The sequence below is a fragment of the Mus caroli genome, unplaced genomic scaffold (assembly GCF_978045245.1).
Source record: "Mus caroli unplaced genomic scaffold, Mus_caroli_1 scaffold_17, whole genome shotgun sequence".
Taxonomy (NCBI): domain Eukaryota; kingdom Metazoa; phylum Chordata; class Mammalia; order Rodentia; family Muridae; genus Mus; species Mus caroli.
In genome coordinates, this window is record NW_028227272.1 from 90,575,255 (window position 1) to 90,596,539 (window position 21,285).

Here is a 21,285-nt window from a genome sequence, read left to right on the forward strand (position 1 = left end):
CTTAATAGCATACTAGGCCAAAACAGTTCCACGTGGAAGAGGTTTTTATTGGGAGAGAGGGACAAGGTGGCGGCGGAAAGAGAAAAGAGGGAGTGACAGAGGGGCGTTCTCCTTATTTATATGGAAAATGACGTAATGAAGGTAAAGGTGGGAGGTGAGCCAAGTGGATGCTGGGAATATGCTGCAGGTCTCACTGTCGCCTATGCGATGTCATAGGTTTGGGAGGTCCTGATGCTGACAATATCAGCTACTTTTTATTTCTGCAATCTCTGAATCGCTACGTTTGAATTCAATTTCAGGGTCTTCATTTTGGGGGGGGGGACGGGGGGCGGGGCGGCGTTTGTTCCAGATCCTTTATATGCAAAGGATAGGGGCGACTGTTTCTGTCTACGTAGTTCCTGCTGGCAGGGGGCATCATTTTCTAGGGGTTTGATCTGGCATGACTCTAAAAGAAGTACTGTTTTGGCTTTGATTTGTATGAATAACTGAGTAATGTCAGTGAAAAGATCCAAGAGAAACTTCTGTTAAAAAAACAAACAAACAAAAAAGTTAGGGCTCGGTATGATGGCACATGCCTTTAACCCCAGCACTCTGGAGGCAGAGGCAGGTGGATCTATGCTAGCCTGCTCTACCTAGCAAATCCCAAGACAGTGAGGGCTCCACAGAGAAACCCTGTCTCCAGAGAAGATGAAGTGGGGGGGGGGGGTTAAAAGGCAAAAAGGTCAGGATAAGGAGGATACAGAGGAAAGGCAGGAGAATGGGGAGGAGCCAGGATGCAAGAAGGACAATGGATTTTCAGTATCTGGTCCCTGAGCCTCTGGGCCTCCTACAAGCCACCTTTGATTGGTTGCTGTAAAGACAGCATTGTCCCTTGAGGAGAGTGTACATCACTCCGTGGGATGCACTGAAGAGGTCAGTCCCCACCATGGTGGCAAAGAGCCAAGTTCATCTTGAATGGCTTTGATCTGTCTTGAAACATCTTTAACAGATTGAGGCGGTTTCTAAAGCAAAGTGCAAATAATAAACTAATAATGATCAAGAGGAGCCTAGCTTGTCTCCCAAAACCTCCCCCACCCCCGTGGTCCTAATTGTCATTCATTATGCTCTTCTGAAACTTTATTAAGACAGCAGGATCTGCACTGCCCTCAAGGTTCCTTATACACCACGAACTACCCCTGAGTGGCTGTTCTACTGAAATAATTCAATGAACATCTGTCTCACTCCAGCAACAGAAGAAAGTCCCTGGGGGTATGGAGATTGCAGACCAAATACTCACTGGTATAAAAGAGCAAACCACAATCAGCTAAGTTATCCTGGATGACAGAGCAGGTATCCAGACCATGCAAGGTGTGACCACACCTACGTGACACTACTGAGCGCCGAGGACACCGGAGGGGTGTTTGCTCAAGCAAGACCAACAAGAAGGATCCTTTTGTGCCTTGACTGTGATGGACACAAAACCTAAAATGCCAATGAAATTCGTACAGAATGAATAAATTTACCTGAGATCACAAAAGAGGAGTCTGAATAGAATTGGAAGCTTGTCTTCCTGTTGATACATGGTGTTTTACTATAGTTTCGGCAGCTCACATCCTCGTGTGACTCCAGTCTGCGGCATCTGATGCCCGGTGCCCTCTTTTGGCCTCTGGGCATTGCATCAGAACACACATATACCGTTTTTGCTTCCCGTGGTTACATGGGTCCCAAGGATTGAACTCAGGCTGCTGGGTGATCAAGGTCCTTGCCCTCGCTTGCTGAGCCATCCCACCCTGGGCAGCATTTTTTTTTTTTTTGGATTTTTCAGGTTTCTGAAGCAATGGACTGACTAGGAGCTTACTTTGAATGGCAATTTACAAGCAATGTATATGAGGCAGTAGAATCTTTTGAAATGGAAATCTTATACCTGTCTCCTTTATTTTACTGTATTCCTAATACAATGACCTTCGTACACACAAAGGGAGGTCTTCCTGTGGGGTCAGTATAACTAAAATGTCTGACTTTAATCTAAACGGCCACTTGTTTCTAATAGCAACCTACTGAACGGGGAGGAAATGAAACCTGACCTGCAGATCCCGATAGCCAGGGCGTTAGGAACCAGTGACAACATCTGCCTCCCACGACTGAACCAAATTTCATTTTGCCAGCATACGGCATCATGTCGTCTTAAAAAGGAACTAAAAGGGTGCATTGTGGTGCACAGAAGAGCAGCATCCCCTGAAGGCCCACACGTCTGTACACTCAATACAAACATCCAGGTAAGACAAAGCAGTTAGCAGTCTCTAAAGGGATACCACAGGCTAGTAAGGAATGTTTCCTGCCCAGAGATTACCCCAAGAGCTTTGCTTTGGTGTCCTAAGAGGTGAATTCAACACAAATTGCGATTCCTCCTCATTCTCTCCCAGTTTGTCCTACAATTCAGGTTCCTACTACTTAAGTGGCAGGTTTATGTTATTTTTTTTAATCACCAGAAAGAAAACGTACAGAGGTCCAACTTGCAAGTTGGGGGCAAGAGTGAAAAATTCATACATGCAATGAGGAAGACCTAGACCAGTGGGCAAGCTGAATGCATGATTTCCAGGTGCACAGCTGCGTCTCTCTCTCTCTCTCTCTCTGTCTCTCTCTCTCTGTCTCTCTCTCTGTCTGTCTCTCTCTCTGTCTTTCTCTCTCTGTCTCTCTCTCTCTCTGTCTCTCTCTCTCTTTCTCTCTGTCTCTCTCTCGCACGCGCGCGCGCGCCTTCTCCTGCAGTCTTGCATAGCTGCTGGCTTCAACAGGCCTTTAGAAAAAAGCCTGAGATGTCAGTCATTTGACCTGGCCGGTTTTTTTCCTGGCTGGTGTGTAACCCCCAACTGCATGATGCATCATCTGAGATAACAGACAACCTGACACCTTTCGTTGCATGGTAAACTTTTATTAAAAAAAAAAAAAAGAAGTTCAGCTAAGGTGAGCCATTTCCTAAATACACAGCAATTTGACAAGAGGCAAGTTAAACATAAGCACTAAACAACAACCACACTCCACCACCACCACCAGCCACGCCCCCGTAGGGAGGGGCTTAAACTGCGCATGCGTGCTGGGTCCGACGTTGAGGCCAATTTCAGTCCGCCAGTGAGCCGGTCTTGAACCACTCTCCAGCAGCCTCCGAGAGGCAGAGTTTGCGCCAGGTTCCTTGGTCTCCGACGGCCTCCCTACTCACGCCAGCCATGTCTTCCAGCAGACCCGTGGCGCTGGTGACCGGTGCTAACAAAGGAATCGGATTCGCGATCACTCGTGACCTGTGTCGGAAATTCTCCGGGGACGTGGTGCTCGCGGCGCGGGACGAGGCGCGGGGCCACACGGCAGTGCAGAAGCTGCAGGCGGAGGGCCTGAACCCACGCTTCCACCAGCTGGACATCGACAACCCGCAGAGCATCCGCGCACTGCGCGACTTTCTGCTCAAGGAGTACGGAGGCCTGGACGTGCTGGTCAACAACGCAGGCATCGCCTTCAAGGGTAAGCCATTGCATTGGGTGTGGAGACAGAAGGTAGCTTCCCCAGAGCCTGGTGGCAGGGTGGGCTATGCCTCTCTGGCAGAATTACTAGAACCAGGAGCACTATGCTGTAGGGCTCTGAAACAGATGCCCAGGGAGAAACAGGACGGAATAGTAGGCGCTGCAGGGATGCAGGAAAGCAGAGCCTCAATGTTCGCCATCATTTCTAGGTTTCCCTCACCCAAATGTTGAGTAATTGAATTGGATTTGGCGATACTGAAGTGGAACTCTATCTGATAGTGAAATAAACAAGAGATTGAGGAGAGAGAAAGAGACAGAGGGAAACGGTGTTTCATTAAGATCCTGATATATACAAACTTCACCTAGCCTCCCCCAGTGGTGGTGTCTTTCAAGCACAATAGAAAATTGTCAGATGGACAGTGACGCAGAGCTGAATGTAAACAAGAATGAACTTGGAAGTGGGTCTCGAAAGCTCTGGCTTAGGTCTTGACATTTTCACTCTGCTAACTCGGTTTTCTTTCCCTCTGAAAGTCAATGACCCCACCCCCTTCCACATACAAGCAGAGGTGACAATGAAAACGAACTTTTTTGGTACCCGAGATGTCTGCAAGGAGCTGCTTCCTCTAATAAAACCCCAAGGTGAGTCAGCCAGGTGACTTCCAGGCTCAGCTCCTCTCCCTACTGCACAGCCTCTCTGCCACTGTGAGGCACTGCTCAGACCTTTGATCTCAATTCTTTTGTGGCCATTGACTCTCTCTTTGCATACGCAGCTCTTCTTAATCTTCAAATAAGATTCCAGTATCCACTTCTTCCACATCCTCGCCCATTAGGGGCTTTAGGACTCCGATAATGTCTGAAATATTTTGCATACATACTGACATCCCACTGGCCACAATGGCGTGTCCCCACAAGTCCTCAGATTGTACCCAACTACATCCCTCAGCCCAGCTCCACAGCAGCTCTCAGCTGTCAAGATGCACCCTGCAAACCCTCTGAGGAAGCCGCCTTTCTGGAGCAGGCTCCTTTCCAGGATTTCTGTGCCTCTCTACAGCACTTCGCCCCTCCCAAAAGTCCTTCAGGAAGGAGATCAGGCCTTTAGCAGGGCTCACAAGACTCTATAATCTCACCCTTCCTTCTTCCGAGCTCATGTTAGCGCTCCTTCAACATGAGAAACCTTTCTGGAAAAAACAAACTATCACATTACATTTCTCATGAACTGTTCTCATACCCCAAGTCTTTGAATAGCACGTGAATGACCAGTCATTAAATACACACCAGCAATGATGAGGGAGTCGCTTTGGAAATGTGAGTCTCTGGTATAAAGTTGACTAAGTATGGCTCTCTCAGAACTCCTGTCCTCTCTCCTGTCTTCCCCTCTGGACCAGACCTCATGGTCATCTGGCCTCTCTGCTCACACAAACCTAAAAGGCAAAAAAACAGATTCTCTGCTACTTAACTCCTGTTCTGTGCATCCCTGTCTCACATGAAATCTTTCTGGTCCAATGTCTCACCAGATGTAAATTCCTGCTCTTGTATGTACATCTCTACATGGTGATGTGTTTTTAGGCAGAGTGGTGAATGTGTCCAGCATGGTGAGTCTCAGGGCCCTGAAAAACTGCAGGCTGGAGCTGCAGGAGAAGTTTCGAAGTGAGACCATCACAGAGGAGGAGCTGGTGGGGCTCATGAACAAGTTTGTGGAAGATACGAAGAAAGGAGTCCATGCGAAAGAAGGCTGGCCTAATAGTGCATATGGGGTCACCAAGATTGGGGTGACAGTCCTGTCCAGAATCCTTGCCAGGAAACTCAATGAGCAGAGGAGAGGGGACAAGATCCTTTTGAATGCCTGCTGCCCTGGGTGGGTCAGAACTGACATGGCAGGACCAAAAGCCACCAAAAGCCCAGAAGAAGGAGCAGAGACCCCTGTATACTTGGCCCTTTTGCCTCCAGATGCAGAGGGGCCTCATGGGCAGTTTGTTCAAGATAAAACAGTTGAACCATGGTGAACCCAACTCTCCCCTCCCACCCCTTGTATCGAGACTTGGTGAAGGCCAAGGACATTTATAATCTAATAACACTTCTGAAAAATAAATATAACATTCTTTAAACGCACACATTTTTACAAATGTTTTTAAATTGTTCTTTATTTTGTTCACTTGTCTTTGGTGTATATCAGGAAGGGTGCTACACCCATAGAGTGCTCTTGAGTGCCAGGAGAGGCAGTGGATGCCAGGAACTGGGCATAAAGATGTTGTAAGCCTGCTCATGTGTGCTAGAAAAGGAGCTCTGGCCTCTACAAGAGCATCAAGGAAGCTTCCCTGCTGAGCCATGTCTTCAGTCCTCATTTCTACAGATGCCTTTCAGGCAAAACTGTCTCCATCCCACGTGTTTAATTAAAACAGAACTCAGGCCAAGGGATGGCACGGTGTGACTGCAGACAATGAACATCTCAGGAGCCAAAGCAGATTGGGGATGCTTGTGCACCCCACAGTGTGTGCTATCAGCTCAGGGGCGTCCTTAATAGACACTGTGTGTCGAAAGCCTGAGTCATGACAATGCTGACACAAAACAAGGTGCTCAAAAGGAAAAGAGATCATTTCCCCTGGGGGCGTTTTGAGTGACCATGAGGTCACCCAACAACGTGGTGCACCTTGGAAGCACTTCCAGGAGGGTTTCATAGTTTACAGACTAAGAAAGCGATTGACTAAGGCCACGTTGAAATCATTTGATGGGCACAGCAGTGAGGCACATACAGTGTTGTCTTCTGTAGGCCCAAGAGGCTACCTGAGGACATTCTTGGTACTTGGATTGCTGGGAGCCTGCGTTCTACCAGGTCAGGAGCTTCTAAGAGGTTTTTATTCATTAATATCAGGGGTTAGTTCAGAGTTGGGCAATGACGTGCTGTTCTAAATGCTTGGCCTAGTACAATAGAAAGTCATGAACCTCTGAACCTGCAAAATTCCAGTCTCTCCACAGCAAACAGTCCTTCAGTCTCTTCAGACTCCTTCTAGGAGTCTGGTTCACAGCCAGACACAGCTTCTTTTCAAGAATTTTTGTTCACAACGAACCGCAACACAAGGATTGAAAAGTGAGTGGGCATGTACAGGAAGCAAACACATGGTGTACAGGCTTTTTTCATTTGTGTGATTGTATGTGTGCTGTCATGTTCACGTACATGATGTGTATGTGTGCTGTCATGTGCATATACAGATGTGTATGTATCTGTTCATGTATACATACATGATGTATGTATGTGTTTTCATGTGCACATTTGTGATCTCTGGGTGATTTTATGTGCAGAGGTGTATGTCTGTTTATATGCACATACAGGCTCTGTATGTGTGCTTTCCTGTTCAAACACATAATGTATATGTGTCCTTTCATGTTCACATTCATGACGTGAATGTGTGCTTTCATGTACACATACATGACAGCCTCAGGGGTCATTCCTCAGGTGCCTGACCCTGCTCTGATCCATTTTGGTTCTTCATTTCCTTTCAAAGTTAGGTTACTTGCTAGACTAGCAGGCCAACAGCTCCAGGATCTGCTGTCTCTGCCTGCTTAGTGTGGGGGATAAAGTCTATGCCATGGGTCCTGGGCTCTGACTCAAGTTTGTAAGGCAAGCACTTCGCTGACTGGCCTAACTCACTCCTCAGCCTGCAGGATGACTTCTAGACTATTTTTTTTCTTTCACTTTTAAATCTGCTGAAATCTCTCCAACCATGGGAGAGGCTAGGAGGCACATACTAATTTTTTGTTCACCTCTTTATCTGTTGAAAGATTTCCAACCTTGGCCAAAGACTAGGGTCCTACTCAGCCATAAAGTATATGCCAGCTTGCCTGAGGCAATGGGTTGAGTCTTTAGAACAAAGAGGAGCAAGAAGAGACCATCGGCTTTACCTACTTAATGCATGAGCTGACCCAGGATGACTACTTGTCAGCGTGCCTCTATCACATTGACTATCAAGTCAGGATGATAACAACAGGATACACATCACCGTTTATGTGTGCAAGCACCATCAGGCATGCAGGCATGCATAGGATATGGTGTCATGCCACACTGCCATTGGGGATGACACAATCCTCAAAAGTGAAGAATTGCACATGCTCACTTTCTGTCACAAGGGACCTTGCATGATGTGGACCTGCCCATGACCCTGGCTCTGTCAGGAACTCTTCATATTCCTCAAGGCCTCTGACAGTCTTACTGTGGACCAGTGATTCCAGGTTGAAGAGGGATAGTCACCCCTGAACACAAAGCAAGGCCTTTCATAGGCGTTCGCTGCACAAGGCTTCTCTCCCAACAGGGCTGTTCACTTCCTCTTGCTTATTTTGTATTTTTGTGAACAAATGCCAGAACATCAAGATCAAATATCACAGCCACAGAGTTCCAAGTGATAGTCTGAGAATGTATACTCCAGTCCAGAGACATTTGTCCTTAATACCTTAACACCACCTAGCATTGCAGAGGTTTTAAGGAATGCACTCCAGTCAAAATCCTTGATTAACCATGGCATCAGGGAGTATGATTATTCAATATTTTTTAGGGTTTAATCGTTTCTTAGGCTGAAGGGTAAGATACACAAGGCTAAAATGAGAGTTTTAGAAAAGGGTAAAATTATGACTGACACAGATATAATATTAAGCTTCTATTAAACACATGTATGATTATTTGTATGATAAGAGGGATTGAGACAGATGTGAGTCCAAAAATAAAGATTAAAGGTTCAAGGTTACATGGAAAAGGAACACTGAGTTAAAGGATGAACACAGACGAAATCCAGTGCATCCATGGTGTAGGGAACTCACTTAAATCCCAGCATTTATGTGTCTGTCAGGCCTTACAATTCACAAGTTGTAAGCAGTGTGCATGCGGCGAAAGTGCAGTGCTGAGATCGTCCTGGAAAACAGTCACCACTCTTGAAGGAGCTTGATGAGGAGCCATCATGCCTAGGGGAGACCAGGAGGAGGTTTGTGGGAGTGGACAATTTGAGTTGGCCTGCTCTCCAGTGCTAACTACCTCATGGAGTCACTTCCTCAGATTTCCTAAAGCAGTCCCTCTAACTGAAGACTTCATCTAACCTTTGAACTTTGTAGGCTTATGCATGGTGCACATGAATACATGCAGACATACACACAGACAGACTCACACACATACACATAGCCAAACACAGACACACACACCACATACCACATGCACCTCTTAAAATAAATGTATAATTAGAAGGGCAAAGAGAAGTATTTTTTTAATTACATCATTTCACAGAAAATCAAGGATGCCACTGCAGAAGTCATTGCAAACTTACCCCACCAGACCCCTTTATGAGGAAAGAGAACAGTCTCAAATCAAGGTGATCTCTCAAAATGTAAGAACAGGAGAGAAGACACACAGGAGAAAGGGCATCACCATGCCCAGAGAAGAACCCAAAAGAACCACGGGAGAGCACAGAGAGACCACCTATGACACCAAGACCCAATCCACTGCAAACACATCCGTGACCTGCAGCCATTTTGTCAGGAAATACAGGAAAGGCAGTGATTCTCAATGTCAGCTCTACAACTCATGGAGAACAAGGAAGTCATGGTGTGAGCAACTTCACGTCACAGGACAAGCAACTAAGGGAGACATCCAAAAGTCTGAACAACACTCAAGAAAAGTTAGAAACATAAGGATTCTCCTGTAAAATAAAGCTGCTGCTGCTGCCTGTAGCTCTTTATCTAGACATTGGACCTCGTAAAATTTCCTCATCCATGTTGACTCGACAACTGGTGCTTACCTTAGGTCCTCCTCCTCCTCCACTGAATCAAGGTGACCCAGGGAGCCACAGATGGTCACATTGCAAAGAGTAGGTGGGCATGTGGTGCCAGCCCCAACTGATAAACCTACAGCACCATCTCTACTCCTAGAGCTTGGGAGAAAGACTGTTCAAGTGAGAGGTCCACACTGCCTGATGCTACATGGTGACATCTAGACCAGGACACAGATACAGAACCTGTGAAATCTCAGCAGTAGGCTTGCCTACATAACACCTGCCTAAGGTAAGCACCAGTTGTCTAGTCAACATGGATGAGGAAATTTCATGAGGTCCAACGTCTAGATAAAGAGCTACAGGCAGTCAATGAAGAGATACAGGCTAGTCTTCTTTAGAGCCAAGCCCATGAGAGGTGATCCAATCCAGAGTGGTCAGCCCTACCCTAAACTTGTTTTTTTGTTTTTTTGGTTTTTTTTTTTTTTGGTTTTTCCAGGCAGGGTTTCTCTGTGTAGCCTTGGCTGTCCTGGAACTCACTCTGTAGACCAGGCTGGCCTCGAACTCAGAAATCCGCCTGCCTCTGCCTCCCGAGTGCTGGGATTAAAGGCGTGCGCCACCACGCCCGGCCAGCCCTAAACTTGTATGCACATACACAACACTGAAGACTTGAAACCTCTGTGTGTGTGTGTGTGTGTGTGTGTGTGTGTGTGTGTGTGTGTGTGTGTGTGTGTGTTTGTGTGTGTGTGAGTGTGGTGTGTCTGTGTTTGTAATGTCTGTGTGTATGTATCTCTGCATGTGATGTCTGTGTGTGTGGTCTGTTTGAGTGTATGTATAACATGATAATTACAGAAGGAGGGATGATAAACTCGAGAGAGAAAGGGGCAGCAGGTGGAATTAGGGAGGGGGAGAAGCAGAAATGATGCAAACACAGTACTCATATATGACATTCTCAAAAATAATAAATTTTAAATATAAGCTTCAAATGATCTCTAAGTACAAAACCAAGAATATTGGCCAGGACATAAAGCAGGCTCACACCTATGCCTGCCTTCTTTGTCTCACCTTTGACTTGAATTTACAGGATAACAGAAGCAGAGGCAGGTGGCCAAGTTCTGCTTGGAAAAGCCTGAGTCACCGTGAGATCGAACTTATCCTTGGACACACACGTGGCTTATACCTCAGAGTGGGAGGAGGTGTCAAATTGCACATGGACTCCTGGACACATCTTTGGGAGGTCTCATCCAGTACAGATTTGATTGGTAGGCACACAATGCATTGGAGAACTCCATATATAACTTATTAAGTGAACTTGGGCAAACACAAATGTCCACCACAGTCCAGTGAATGCCTTAACACAGATAAAACTTGGTAACACACTCTCCAGGGAGAGGCAGGCTGGCAATCAGCCCAAGAACTCTGTCCTGCTCATGCACTGTAGCCTAACTTGTAGAAACACTGTTTGATTCTGCAGATCCCAGAGTGGAGGTCGCTTCCCCACTCTCAGTGCTTCTGGGTGACATGAACCATCAGCTACTCAAGGGGGAGAGGGCTGCAACTCTCCTCAGAAGGGGGAGAGAACCTGGCCAGGCACAGATACAATGCTAAGGGTGGCCAGCAGAGGGTGCTGGGAAGGAAGGAAACAGACTCACCAATAGGAGTCCTAAAGCACTCCACCTGGCCCTGTCTGTGCACACATTGCTTCCAGGCCTTTTTAAAATTTACTTACTTATTATTCCCTTCGAGTCTCTTTTTTCCCATTTACTTCTTCCTTACTTTGTTCTCAGCAGTATTTTTTTTTTACCTTTAGTATGGTTTTTTTTTGCACTTTTTATTTTGTTCCACTTCTACTTTTGTGAGAATTTTTTCAGCTGGGATTCTTTCCTTTTCTTTCTTCACAAAGTTTCTCAGTGACATTTACTTTATTTTGTCTGCATGTGCACACGTGCATGTATTGGTTTTCTCCTTCCATCATGTGGGTCCCAGGAATGAGACTCAGCTCCTTAGTCTTAGTAGCAAGCACTTCAGCCAATTGAGTGAACATCACTCACCAACAGCCCTTAATGTAAACGGCTTCAGCTCATCGATAAAAGGATGCAGACTGAATGATACGATAGAAAAACAAAACAAACAAACAAAACACACAAGGCTTAACTGTGCATTGACTCCAAGAAGTACACATCCCTGTGAAAGACACAAACCGAGAGTCAAAGAATGGAGAACAAGGGACCTGTAACTGGAAGCTAAGAACAAGACACCATAGCTATCTTTCCATTGAATAACCTAGACTTCAAACCAAACTAGTCAGAAGAGATATAGACCACTACATATTGATCAAGGAAACTCTTCATCGAGATAATATAATGATTAGAAACATATGTGCATACCATGTTGGGGTTCCCAATTTAATGAAACAAAACTAGTGCACATACAAGGACAGAGAGGTCCTGATCCCATCACAGAAGATAAGAATAAAGCCCATACTCTACATAAGACATCTAAACTAAAAACCAACCAAAAGCCTGCAGAGTTAAACTATAGCACTGATCAAATTGACTTCACAGATATGTAAGAATCTGCCATCCAGAGACAGAAACCGTACCCCTAGCCAAGGAGCTGCTGACAGGTGAGAGCTGCTAAGAAAGAGGAGTCAGGGTTCTTTAGAGAGTTGACCCTGATAGGTTGATCATGCTCCAGTGTATGGTGCCATATTCCTGTCCATATGGGCAGTACAAACTCATCAATAAAGACAGTAAGGAAGAAAGAGGAAGAGAAAGAAAGGAAGGAAGGAGAAGAGGAAGAGGATGAAGAGAAGGAAGAAAGAGGGAGGGAATTTTTAAATTTACAGAATCAAGTGAAAATGAAATCACAACTTGTAAAGAAAAAAACCTTTGAAATACAGCTATGGGCGGTTTAAAAGAAATACATATAGTTATAATTCTTTACTTTAAAATTAGACAGATGTCAAGTGAATAACCTATTGGTGTGCCACAGGACTCTACAAAGACAAGGACAATATAAACCCAAAGCAGCAATAGCAATAAATAAAAACTTGCTTCAGCAGTAATTAATGAAGACTAAATGAACAATAGATAGGATCAATAAAAGGTTTGGTTCATGAAGAAAATAAACAATTGAGAAAACTCAAGCCAACTAGCCAAGAAGGAGAGATGACACAGTAAGATTAGAGGTGAGGGGCTGGAGAGAGCTCAGGAGACAAGAGCACTGAGTGCCTTCCAGAGGACCTGGGTTCTGTCCCCTGCACCACATGATGGCTCACAGCAGTTGGGCATGGCAGGCACATGATGCACAGACATGCATGTAGGCAAAACACCCACACATAAATAAGTTAATCTCAAACAACTTTTTAAAGATTATAGATGAAAGAAGAGGAGCTCTTATAGATTCCAATTAAATACAGAGACTTATTATGAAATGCTATAACAAGTCCTACTACAAACACGAGAAAATCCTGGTGAAATAGGTAAATTCCAAGACCCATTATTTTTATTTATTTTTCTTTTTGAGTCAGGGTTTCTCTGTATAGCCCTGGCTGTCCTGGAACTCACTTGGTAGACCAGGCTGGCCTCGAACTCAGAAATCTGCCTGCCTCTGCCTCCCGAGTGCTGGGATTAAAGGCATGTGCCACCACGCCCAGCTCCAAGACCCATTATTAGGGTTCGGGAGTTGATTCACAAACCACATGGACGCTGATCTCAATGAGACAGGGAGAGTTTATTGAGCCATGGCCATGGTCCAGATGCAGAATCTGAGCCATGATCCTGAGTTAAGATTCTATAAAAGTTTTAAGTCCCAAATCCACAAACATCTGTGACAAGTTATTCCACCAATAAGGATTTAGGGGTAGGGGATTTCCATAGGAATATGTCTTTGTTGGATACTTGTCCTGCTCCCATTGGTGGGAGTATTCAAAGGAGGCAGGGGACTTACCTTCTCTAATAACATTCTTGTCCTCACTTATCTAACTGAACAGGACTTGTCTAACATTCATGTCTTAACTTGCCAACTAGGATGTCAGTTACACACACACATGTCTCTTTCTGCCAAGTAGGTGTCAGTTCCCAGGAAGGTCTTGGGAACCTAATCTTTACAAGAGCACTACTCAAAATGGAAGTCTTATTCCAAATGGTTTGTGTCTCTCTGATGTTGGGGTCTGTCCCAGGGGCAGTTTGTATCATGAAATCTTGTACACAGGTACAGGAAGTGCTGGTGGTGGTGGCTTCTGGTCCAGTCTTGTTGTGGGTAACTATGCAGAGCAGTCCCACTGATTCTGTCGTGATTGGTTCCCATGGGCACAGACAGAACAGAATATGTAATCAATCCTGGCATTAGTAAGGTTCCTCCTGACAGCAGAAACCTGTGAGAAATCTTCTTTATAATGGCAGGCTAACCAAGTAAGAGTTACCTGGGCGTTCACACCCAAGACCTGCCAACGTTGAGTCAAAATGATTGAAGCAGTTTAAACCATTGACAAGAAAAGGAATTAACTTTTTACAAATACCTCCAACAAGGCAAGGCCCAAGACCACATGGATTCAAAGCTGAATTCTCCAAACCATTCGAGAAACCACAAAGATTAGGGTAAAAATGAACAAGGATGTCTCTGATCATCCTGGACAACTCAAAAACAAACATAAAAATGAAAAAAAGAAACAAAATCCAGCTACCACAGCTGATGTGGCCTCACAGTCTTGCTGCCCAATATAAAATCTGATTTTATCCAAAAATGAAACTGTAGAAGGGTGAGTTCTCAGTCTTGTCTAGCCCACCACCCCTGACCTAGACCATGATTTGTGCTGACAGGTTCTGCTAGAGGATGGTCTAGCCTGCAATAGCCCAGTGCCATCCCACCTAACTACATGGTAGACATGGACTAGCATGAGAACACACATCCACAGGCACAGGGCTGGTGTGAGCACAGGGCTGGTGTGAGCACAGGGCTGGTGTGAGCACAGGGCTGGTGTGAGCACACAACTGGTGTGAGCATAGGGCTGCGTTGAGCAGAGGCACCTTTCAAGGTTGACTCTCACATTCCCATTAATATTAAAAAGTTAAGGAAATTCTCTAACTAGGGGGTCACAAAACAGTGTCTTTTTTGTTTTTCAAGAAGGTCTCACTATACAGGTGAGGTCAACCTTAAACTGACCATATCATCAAAGCTGCCCTTAAACCTTCCATCCCCTGGACAGAGTGCTGGCACTCCAGTTGGCTCTGCCCAGCTCAAGCTTATTTTCAGGAGGCCATAGGTGGCTCTGTTTTGCTTTACAATTTTGCTTGAGGAAATTCTGCAGGCTGATGTTGTGTAACTAAGTCCATTTAAATTCACCCACATGGGAATTCTTACACAAGTTTTTTGAGTGTGTGGAGAAAAACAAAACCACTTCCCCATGTAATCTCAGCCAGAAGTTCTATTTGAAGATATGCCTTCCAAAAAGAAAAAGAAAACAAAAACAAAAACAACAACAACACAGGTCTGCAGAGCTGGCTCAATTTTTAAGAGCACTGTTTGCTCTTCCCAGAGGTACTGAGTTTGCTTCCCAACAACCACATGGTGGCTCACAGCCATGTGAATTAAGGAAAGCACATATTTACTATCACCCAAGGAAGCTTCAGTGAGCGTCAAGAACTACCCAGAAGCTGCCCTCTGTCAGGACCCTGCACATTCCTCAAGGCCTCTGACAGTCTCACTGTGGACCAGTGATTCCAGGTTGGAGAGGGATAGTCACCCCTGAACACAAAGCAAGGCCTTTCATAGGCATTCGCTGCACAAGGCTCCTCTCCCAACAGGGCTGTTCACTTCCTCTTGCTTATTTTGTATTTTTGTGAACAAACTCCAGAACATCAAGATCAAATATCACAGCCACAGAGTTCCAAGTGATAGTGTGAAAATGTATACTCCAATCCAGAGACATTTGTCCTTAATACTTGTCTTAGTTAGGATTTTACTGCTGTGAACAGACACCATGACCAAGGCACGTCTTATTAAAAAAAAAAAAAAAAAAAAAAAAAAACAAAGAACATTTAATTGGGGCTGGCTTACAGTCTAGGAGGTTCAGTCCATTATCTTCAAGGTGAAAGCATGGCACTACCCAGGCAGGCATGGCACAGGCAGAGCTGAGTTCTATGTCTTCATCCAAAGGCTGATAGTAGAAGACTGACTTCCAGGCAACTAGGGTGAGGGTCTTAAGCCCACACCCACAGTGACACACCCATTCCAACCAGGTCACACCTATTCCAACAAGGCCACACCTCCAAATGGTGCCACTCCCTGGTCCAAGAATACATAAACCATGACATTCCACTCCCTGGCCCCCATAGACTTGTTCAAAAACATGAGTCTATAGGCTCATATTTAAACACAGCATAATAAAAAGTGCAAACAAAGTCCTCATAGTCTATAGCAGTCTCAACAATGTTAAAAGTCCAAAGTTCAAGATCTCTTCTGAGATTCATCCAATCACTTAACTGTAATCCCCAAAAAAGACAGGAAACCAGCTGGGCAAGCTCCAAACTCTGCATCTCCATGACTGATGTCAAAGCGGTCTTCAGATCTCCACTCCTTTCTCATCTTGGTTGACTGCAACAACTGCTTTCTTCTGGGCTGGTTCCATCCCTGTTAGCAACTTTTCTCAACATGTATCCCATGGCTCTGACATCTTTAACATCTTTGAGTCTCCAAGGCAATTTCAATGTTACAGCTTCTTGTTTCAGTGTCTGGGATTCCACTTGATCTTTTGAGCTCCTCCTAAGGGCTGGTGTCACTTTTCCAGCTCTGCCCTCTGTAGCACGCTAAGCTCAGGTTGATCCACTCCACTACTGCTGCTGTTCTTGGTGATCATCCCATGGTACTGACATCTCCAATACACCGGGGTGTTCCGCTCCAAGTAGGCTTCACCAATAGCCTCTCATAGGCTCTCTTCATGGTGCCAAGCATCAAATCCTTTGCATGATCCCTTCAGTCCTGGGCCATCAACTACAGCTGAGGCTATACCTTCTCCAATGGCCTTCCATGACTTCTCACAGTGCCATGACTCAGCTGTTCTTCATGACACCTTCTTGCCTTCAAAACCAGTACCACCTGGGTGACTCTTACACATTACCAAGTCCAGCCACAGCATGAGGTACAATCTTGGCTATCTCTGGAACACAGCTTCTTTGTGCTCCCAGAAAACACTACCCAGGAGATTTTACCTCAGTGATGCTGTCTCTTCTTAATCACTGCTAAATTCTTAGCTCCAGATAACCAGCATCAATTGTCCCAGTAGTTCCTTCCATTCTTGACTCTAGAGCCAGAGCCACATGGCTGAAGCTACAGAGTTCTGCTGCTTGCAGGAATTAGAACATGACCTGCTTGTACTATTACATCGTCACTGGCTTGCTGTTTTCCAAATCCTTCACTGCCTAAGCTTGGCTATCCTGGGTCTTGCTCTGTAGATTGACCTTGAATGCAGAGGTCAGCGTGCCAGTCTCCTGGGATTAAAGGTGTGTACCACCATGCCTGGATCTAGAGTTAGCTGGGTAGGATCTTGCCCCAAGGTCCCACTCCCTTAATCTGTTATCTCCTAGAACACAGGATTTTGCTCCATTTCACTTCCTGGTACCCCTTTAATACACGAACCATATATTTTATATTCATATAACCATATATTTCTAAGCTTGCTACGCTTGTTCAAACTTCTCTTCATAAGACTTAACCAGAGAATAAAGTCTCTGCTGAGCTTTTTTGAAACTTCCTTTGTCAATGCAATTAATCTGAGTCTCTTCACCTTAGCCTCAGGCAGACTTTTCAGACCAGGGCAAAAAGTAGCCACATTATTCACCAAAATATGACAAAAACAGTCTTTATGCCACATTCTGAAATTCTTCTCCTTTGAAATCTCTTGGGCCAGGTCAACACAGTTCAAATTACTCCCAGCAACAAAGTCTTCCATAGTGCTACTAGGATGACCCATTAAGCCCCATTTAAAGCATTCCACTGCTTTCCAAATCCAAAGTCCCAAAATCCACATTCTTTCAAATAAAAGCATGGTCAGGCCTATCACAGCAATACCCAGTCCCTGGTACCAACTTCTGTCTTAGTTAGGATTTTACTGCTGTGAACAGACACCATGACCAAGGCACATCTTATAAAAAAAACAAAACAAAACAAAAAAAACATTAATTGGAGCTGGCTTACAGTCTCAGAGGTTCAGTCCATTATTATCAAGGTGAGAGCATGGCAGTATCCAGGCAGGCATGGCACAGGCAGAGCTGAGAGGTCTATGTCTTCACCAAAAGGTTGCTAGTGGAAGACTGACTTCCAGGCAACTAGGGTGAGGGTCTTAAGCCCACACCCACTGTGACACACCTACTCCAACCAGGTCACACCTATTCCAACAAGGCCACACCTCCAAATGGTGCCACTCCCTGGTCCAAGAATATACAAACCATGACAATATCTTAATACCAGCTAGCATTGCAGAGGTTTTAAAGAATGCACTCCAGGTCAAAATCGTTGATTAATCATGGCATCTGGGAGTATAATTTTTCAATATTTATTATGGTCTGTTTCTTAGGCCAAAGATGCTAAAATAATGTTTTAACATTATATATAACACAGTGCTAAAAAAAAGAGTTTTAGAAAAGGGTAAAAGTATGACTGTCACGGATACAAGATTAAGCTTCTGAGCTGGCAAGATGGCTCAGCAGGTAAGAGCATTGACTGCTCTTTTGAAGGTCCTGAGTTCAAATCCCAGCAACCACATGGTGGCTCACAACCACCCCTAATGAGATCCGATGCCCTCTTCTGGTGCATCTGAAGTCAGCTACAGTGTACTTATGTATAATAATAAATGAATCTTTGGGCCAGAACAAGCAGGGACTGAGCAAGCGGGGCCGACCAGGGCATGCAGAGGTCCTAAAAATTCAATTCCCAACAACCACATGAAGGCTCACAACCATCTGTACAGCTACAGTGTACTCACATACATAAAATAAATAAATAAATCTTTTTTAAAAAGATTAAGCTTCTATTAAACACATGTATGATTATTTGTATTATAAGAAGGATTGAGACAGATGTGAGTCCAAAAATAAAGATTAAAGGTTCAAGGTTACATGGAAAAGGCACACTGAGTTAAAGGATGAACACAGACGAAATCCAGTGCATCCATGGTGTAGGGGACTCACTTAAATCCCAGCATTTAAGTGTCTGTCAGGCCTTACAATTCACAAGTTGTAAGCACTGTGCATGCGGCCAAAGTGCAGTGCTGAGATCTTCCTGGAAAACAGTCACCACTCTTGAAGGAGCTTGATGAGGAGCCATCATGCCCAGGGAGACCAGGAGGAGGTTTGTGGGAGTGGACAATTTGAGTCCTAATTGGCCTGCTCTCTAGTGCTAACTACCTCATGAAGTCACTTCCTCAGATTTCCTAAAGCAGTCTCTCTGACTGAAGACTTCATCTTTCCTTTGAACTTTGTAGGCTTATGCATGGTGCACATGAATACAAGCAGACATATACACAAACAGACTCACACACACACACACACACACACACACATAGACCATACACACACACACACAGACATAAACACACACACACAGAGACATAAACACACACACATAGACCATACACACACACACAGAGAGATCTCTAGTTCCATGGTTTCCAACACCCTGGCTAGCAATGCAGGCACTTCACAAAAGTGGTGAACATACACACATGCAGAAAAATACTCATGTTAAGAGAAAAATGTTCATATAAACGATGTAACAATAAACAAAAAAGCAAATATATGTATATATATATATATACATATATATATATATCATATCAAAAGGTTACCAAGTTTTCCTACAACTACACAAACAGCTATCTTCTTCCCTTCCACTACAATAAAAGCAGGTCCAGTTCCTCCATCTCCCCCCATTCTCTCAAACATGCATTCTGTTTTTCCCACTAAATGTTTATGGGCACACATACTCCAACAGTGATCTAAAAGTGTCTGGGTCTTCCTTGGGGTGTTCTCTGGCCACTGATTAAAGATAGAAATCAACACTGGCCAGAGCTATAAACAACCAAGTAGTTGGGAACAAGGCACCACCCTCTTTGACATCCTTGTTCAAAAGAAACAACGGTGTCAGAGGGGACTGAGGGGCAGGTAAGACACCTCCGCAGTCCCGTGGGTGCTGAAATGGCAGAGGACATGAGTTCTGTCCCTAGTACCTGTATCAATTGTCTCACAAGAACCTGTAACTCCAGCTTCTAAGGATGTGATGACTCTTCTGTACTCTATAATCCCTCTCTTTACACACACACACACCCTCATGCACACACGCACATATACACTCACATGCACACACACACACACCCTCATACACACAGGCGCACAGACACACCTCTTGAAATAAATCTATAATAAGCAAGGCAAAGTGAAGTATTTTTTTAATTACATCATTTCACAGAAAATCAAGGATGCCACTGCAGAAGTCATTGCAAACTTACCCCACCCAATGCCTTTATGAGGAAAGAGAACAGTCTCAAATCCAGGTGAGCTCTCAGAATGTAAGAACAGGAGAGAAGACACACAGGAGAAAGGGCATCACCATGCCCAGAGAAGAACCCAAAAGACCCACGGGAGAGCACAGAGAGACCACCTATGACACCAAGACCCAATCCACTGCAAACACATCCGTGACCTGCAGCCATTTTGTCAGGAAATACAGGAAAGGCAGTGATTCTCAATGTCAGCTCTACAACTCATGGAGAACAAGGGAGTCATGGTGTGAGCAACTTCACATCACAGAACAAGCAACTAAGGGAAACATCCAAAAGTCTGAACAACACTCAAGAAAAGTTAGAAGCATAAGGATTCTCCTGTAAAATAAAGCTGCTGCTGCTGCCTGTAGCTCTTTATCTAGACATTGGACCTCGTAAAATTTCCTCATCCATGTAGACTCGACAACTGGTGCTTACCTTAGGTCCTCCTCCTCCTTCTCCTCCTCCTCCTCCTCCTCCTTCTCCTCCTCTCTTCTTCTTCTTCTTCTTCTTCTTCTTCTTCTTCTTCTTCTTCTTCTTCTTCTTCTTCTTCTTCTTCTTCTTCTTCTTCCTCCTCCTCCTCCTCCTCCTCCTCCACTGAATCAAAGTGACCCAGGGAGCCACAGATGGTCACATTGCAAAGAGTAGGTGGCCATGTGGCGCCAGCCCCAACTAATAAACCTACAGCACCATCTCTACTCCTAGGGCTTGGGAGAAAGACGGTTCAAGTGAGAGGTCCACACTGCCTGATGCTACATGGTAACATCTAGACCAGGACACAGATACAGAACCTGTGAAATCTCAGCAGTAGGCTTGCCTACATAACACCTGCCTAAGGTAAGCACCAGTTGTCAAGTCAACATGGATGAGGAAATTCCATGAGGTCCAACGTCTAGATAAAGAGCTACAGCCAGTCAATGAAGAGATACAGGCTAGTCTTCTTTAGAGCCAAGCCCATGAGAGATGATGCAATCCAAAGTGGTCAGCCCTAAACTTGTGTGCACATACACAACACTGATGACTTGAAACCTCTGTGTGTGTGTGTGTGTGTGTATGTGTGTGTGTGTGTGAGTGTGGTGTGTCTGTGTTTGTAATGTCTGTGTGTATGTATCTCTGCATGTGATGTCTGTGTGTGTGGTCTGTTTGAGTGTATGTATAACATGATAATTACAGAAGGAGGGATGATAAACTCGAGAGAGAAAGGGGCAGCAGGTGGAATTAGGGAGGGGGAGAAGCAGAAATGATGCAAACACAGTACTCATATATGACATTCTCAAAAATAATAAATTTTAAATATAAGCTTCAAATGATCTCTAAGTACAAAACCAAGAATATTGGCCAGGACATAAAGCAGGCTCACACCTATGCCTGCCTTCTTTATCTCACCTTTGACTTGATTTTACAGGATAACAGAAGCAGAGGCAGGTGGCCAAGTTCTGCTTGGAAAAGCCTGAGTCACCGTGAGATCGAACTTATCCTTGGACACACACGTGGCTTATACCTCAGAGTGGGAGGA

General features: G+C 44.8%; 1 protein-coding gene across 1 annotated transcript; it reads left to right on the forward strand.

The window, feature by feature from the left end:
• Nucleotides 1–3,069: 3,069 nt before the first annotated feature.
• On the forward strand, nt 3,070–5,597 carry LOC110311495 (carbonyl reductase [NADPH] 1). The gene is made up of 3 exons (XM_021184832.3): nt 3,070–3,489; nt 4,020–4,127; nt 5,055–5,597. The coding sequence occupies exons 1-3, from the start codon at nt 3,201–3,203 to the stop codon at nt 5,489–5,491; spliced, it is 834 nt and encodes a 277-aa protein (XP_021040491.1). The 5' UTR covers nt 3,070–3,200; the 3' UTR covers nt 5,492–5,597.
• The last annotated feature ends 15,688 nt before the right edge of the window (nt 5,598–21,285 follow it).

Bases quoted from the DNA above. Each gene is read 5' to 3' on its own strand.
- LOC110311495 (XM_021184832.3), top strand. From the start codon at position 3,201: ATGTCTTCCAGCAGACCCGTGGCGCTGGTGACCGGTGCTAACAAAGGA. The intron at 3,490-4,019 runs GTAAGCCATTGC...TCCCTCTGAAAG, and splicing joins CGCAGGCATCGCCTTCAAGG to TCAATGACCCCACCCCCTTC. The intron at 4,128-5,054 runs GTGAGTCAGCCA...ATGTGTTTTTAG, and splicing joins TCCTCTAATAAAACCCCAAG to GCAGAGTGGTGAATGTGTCC.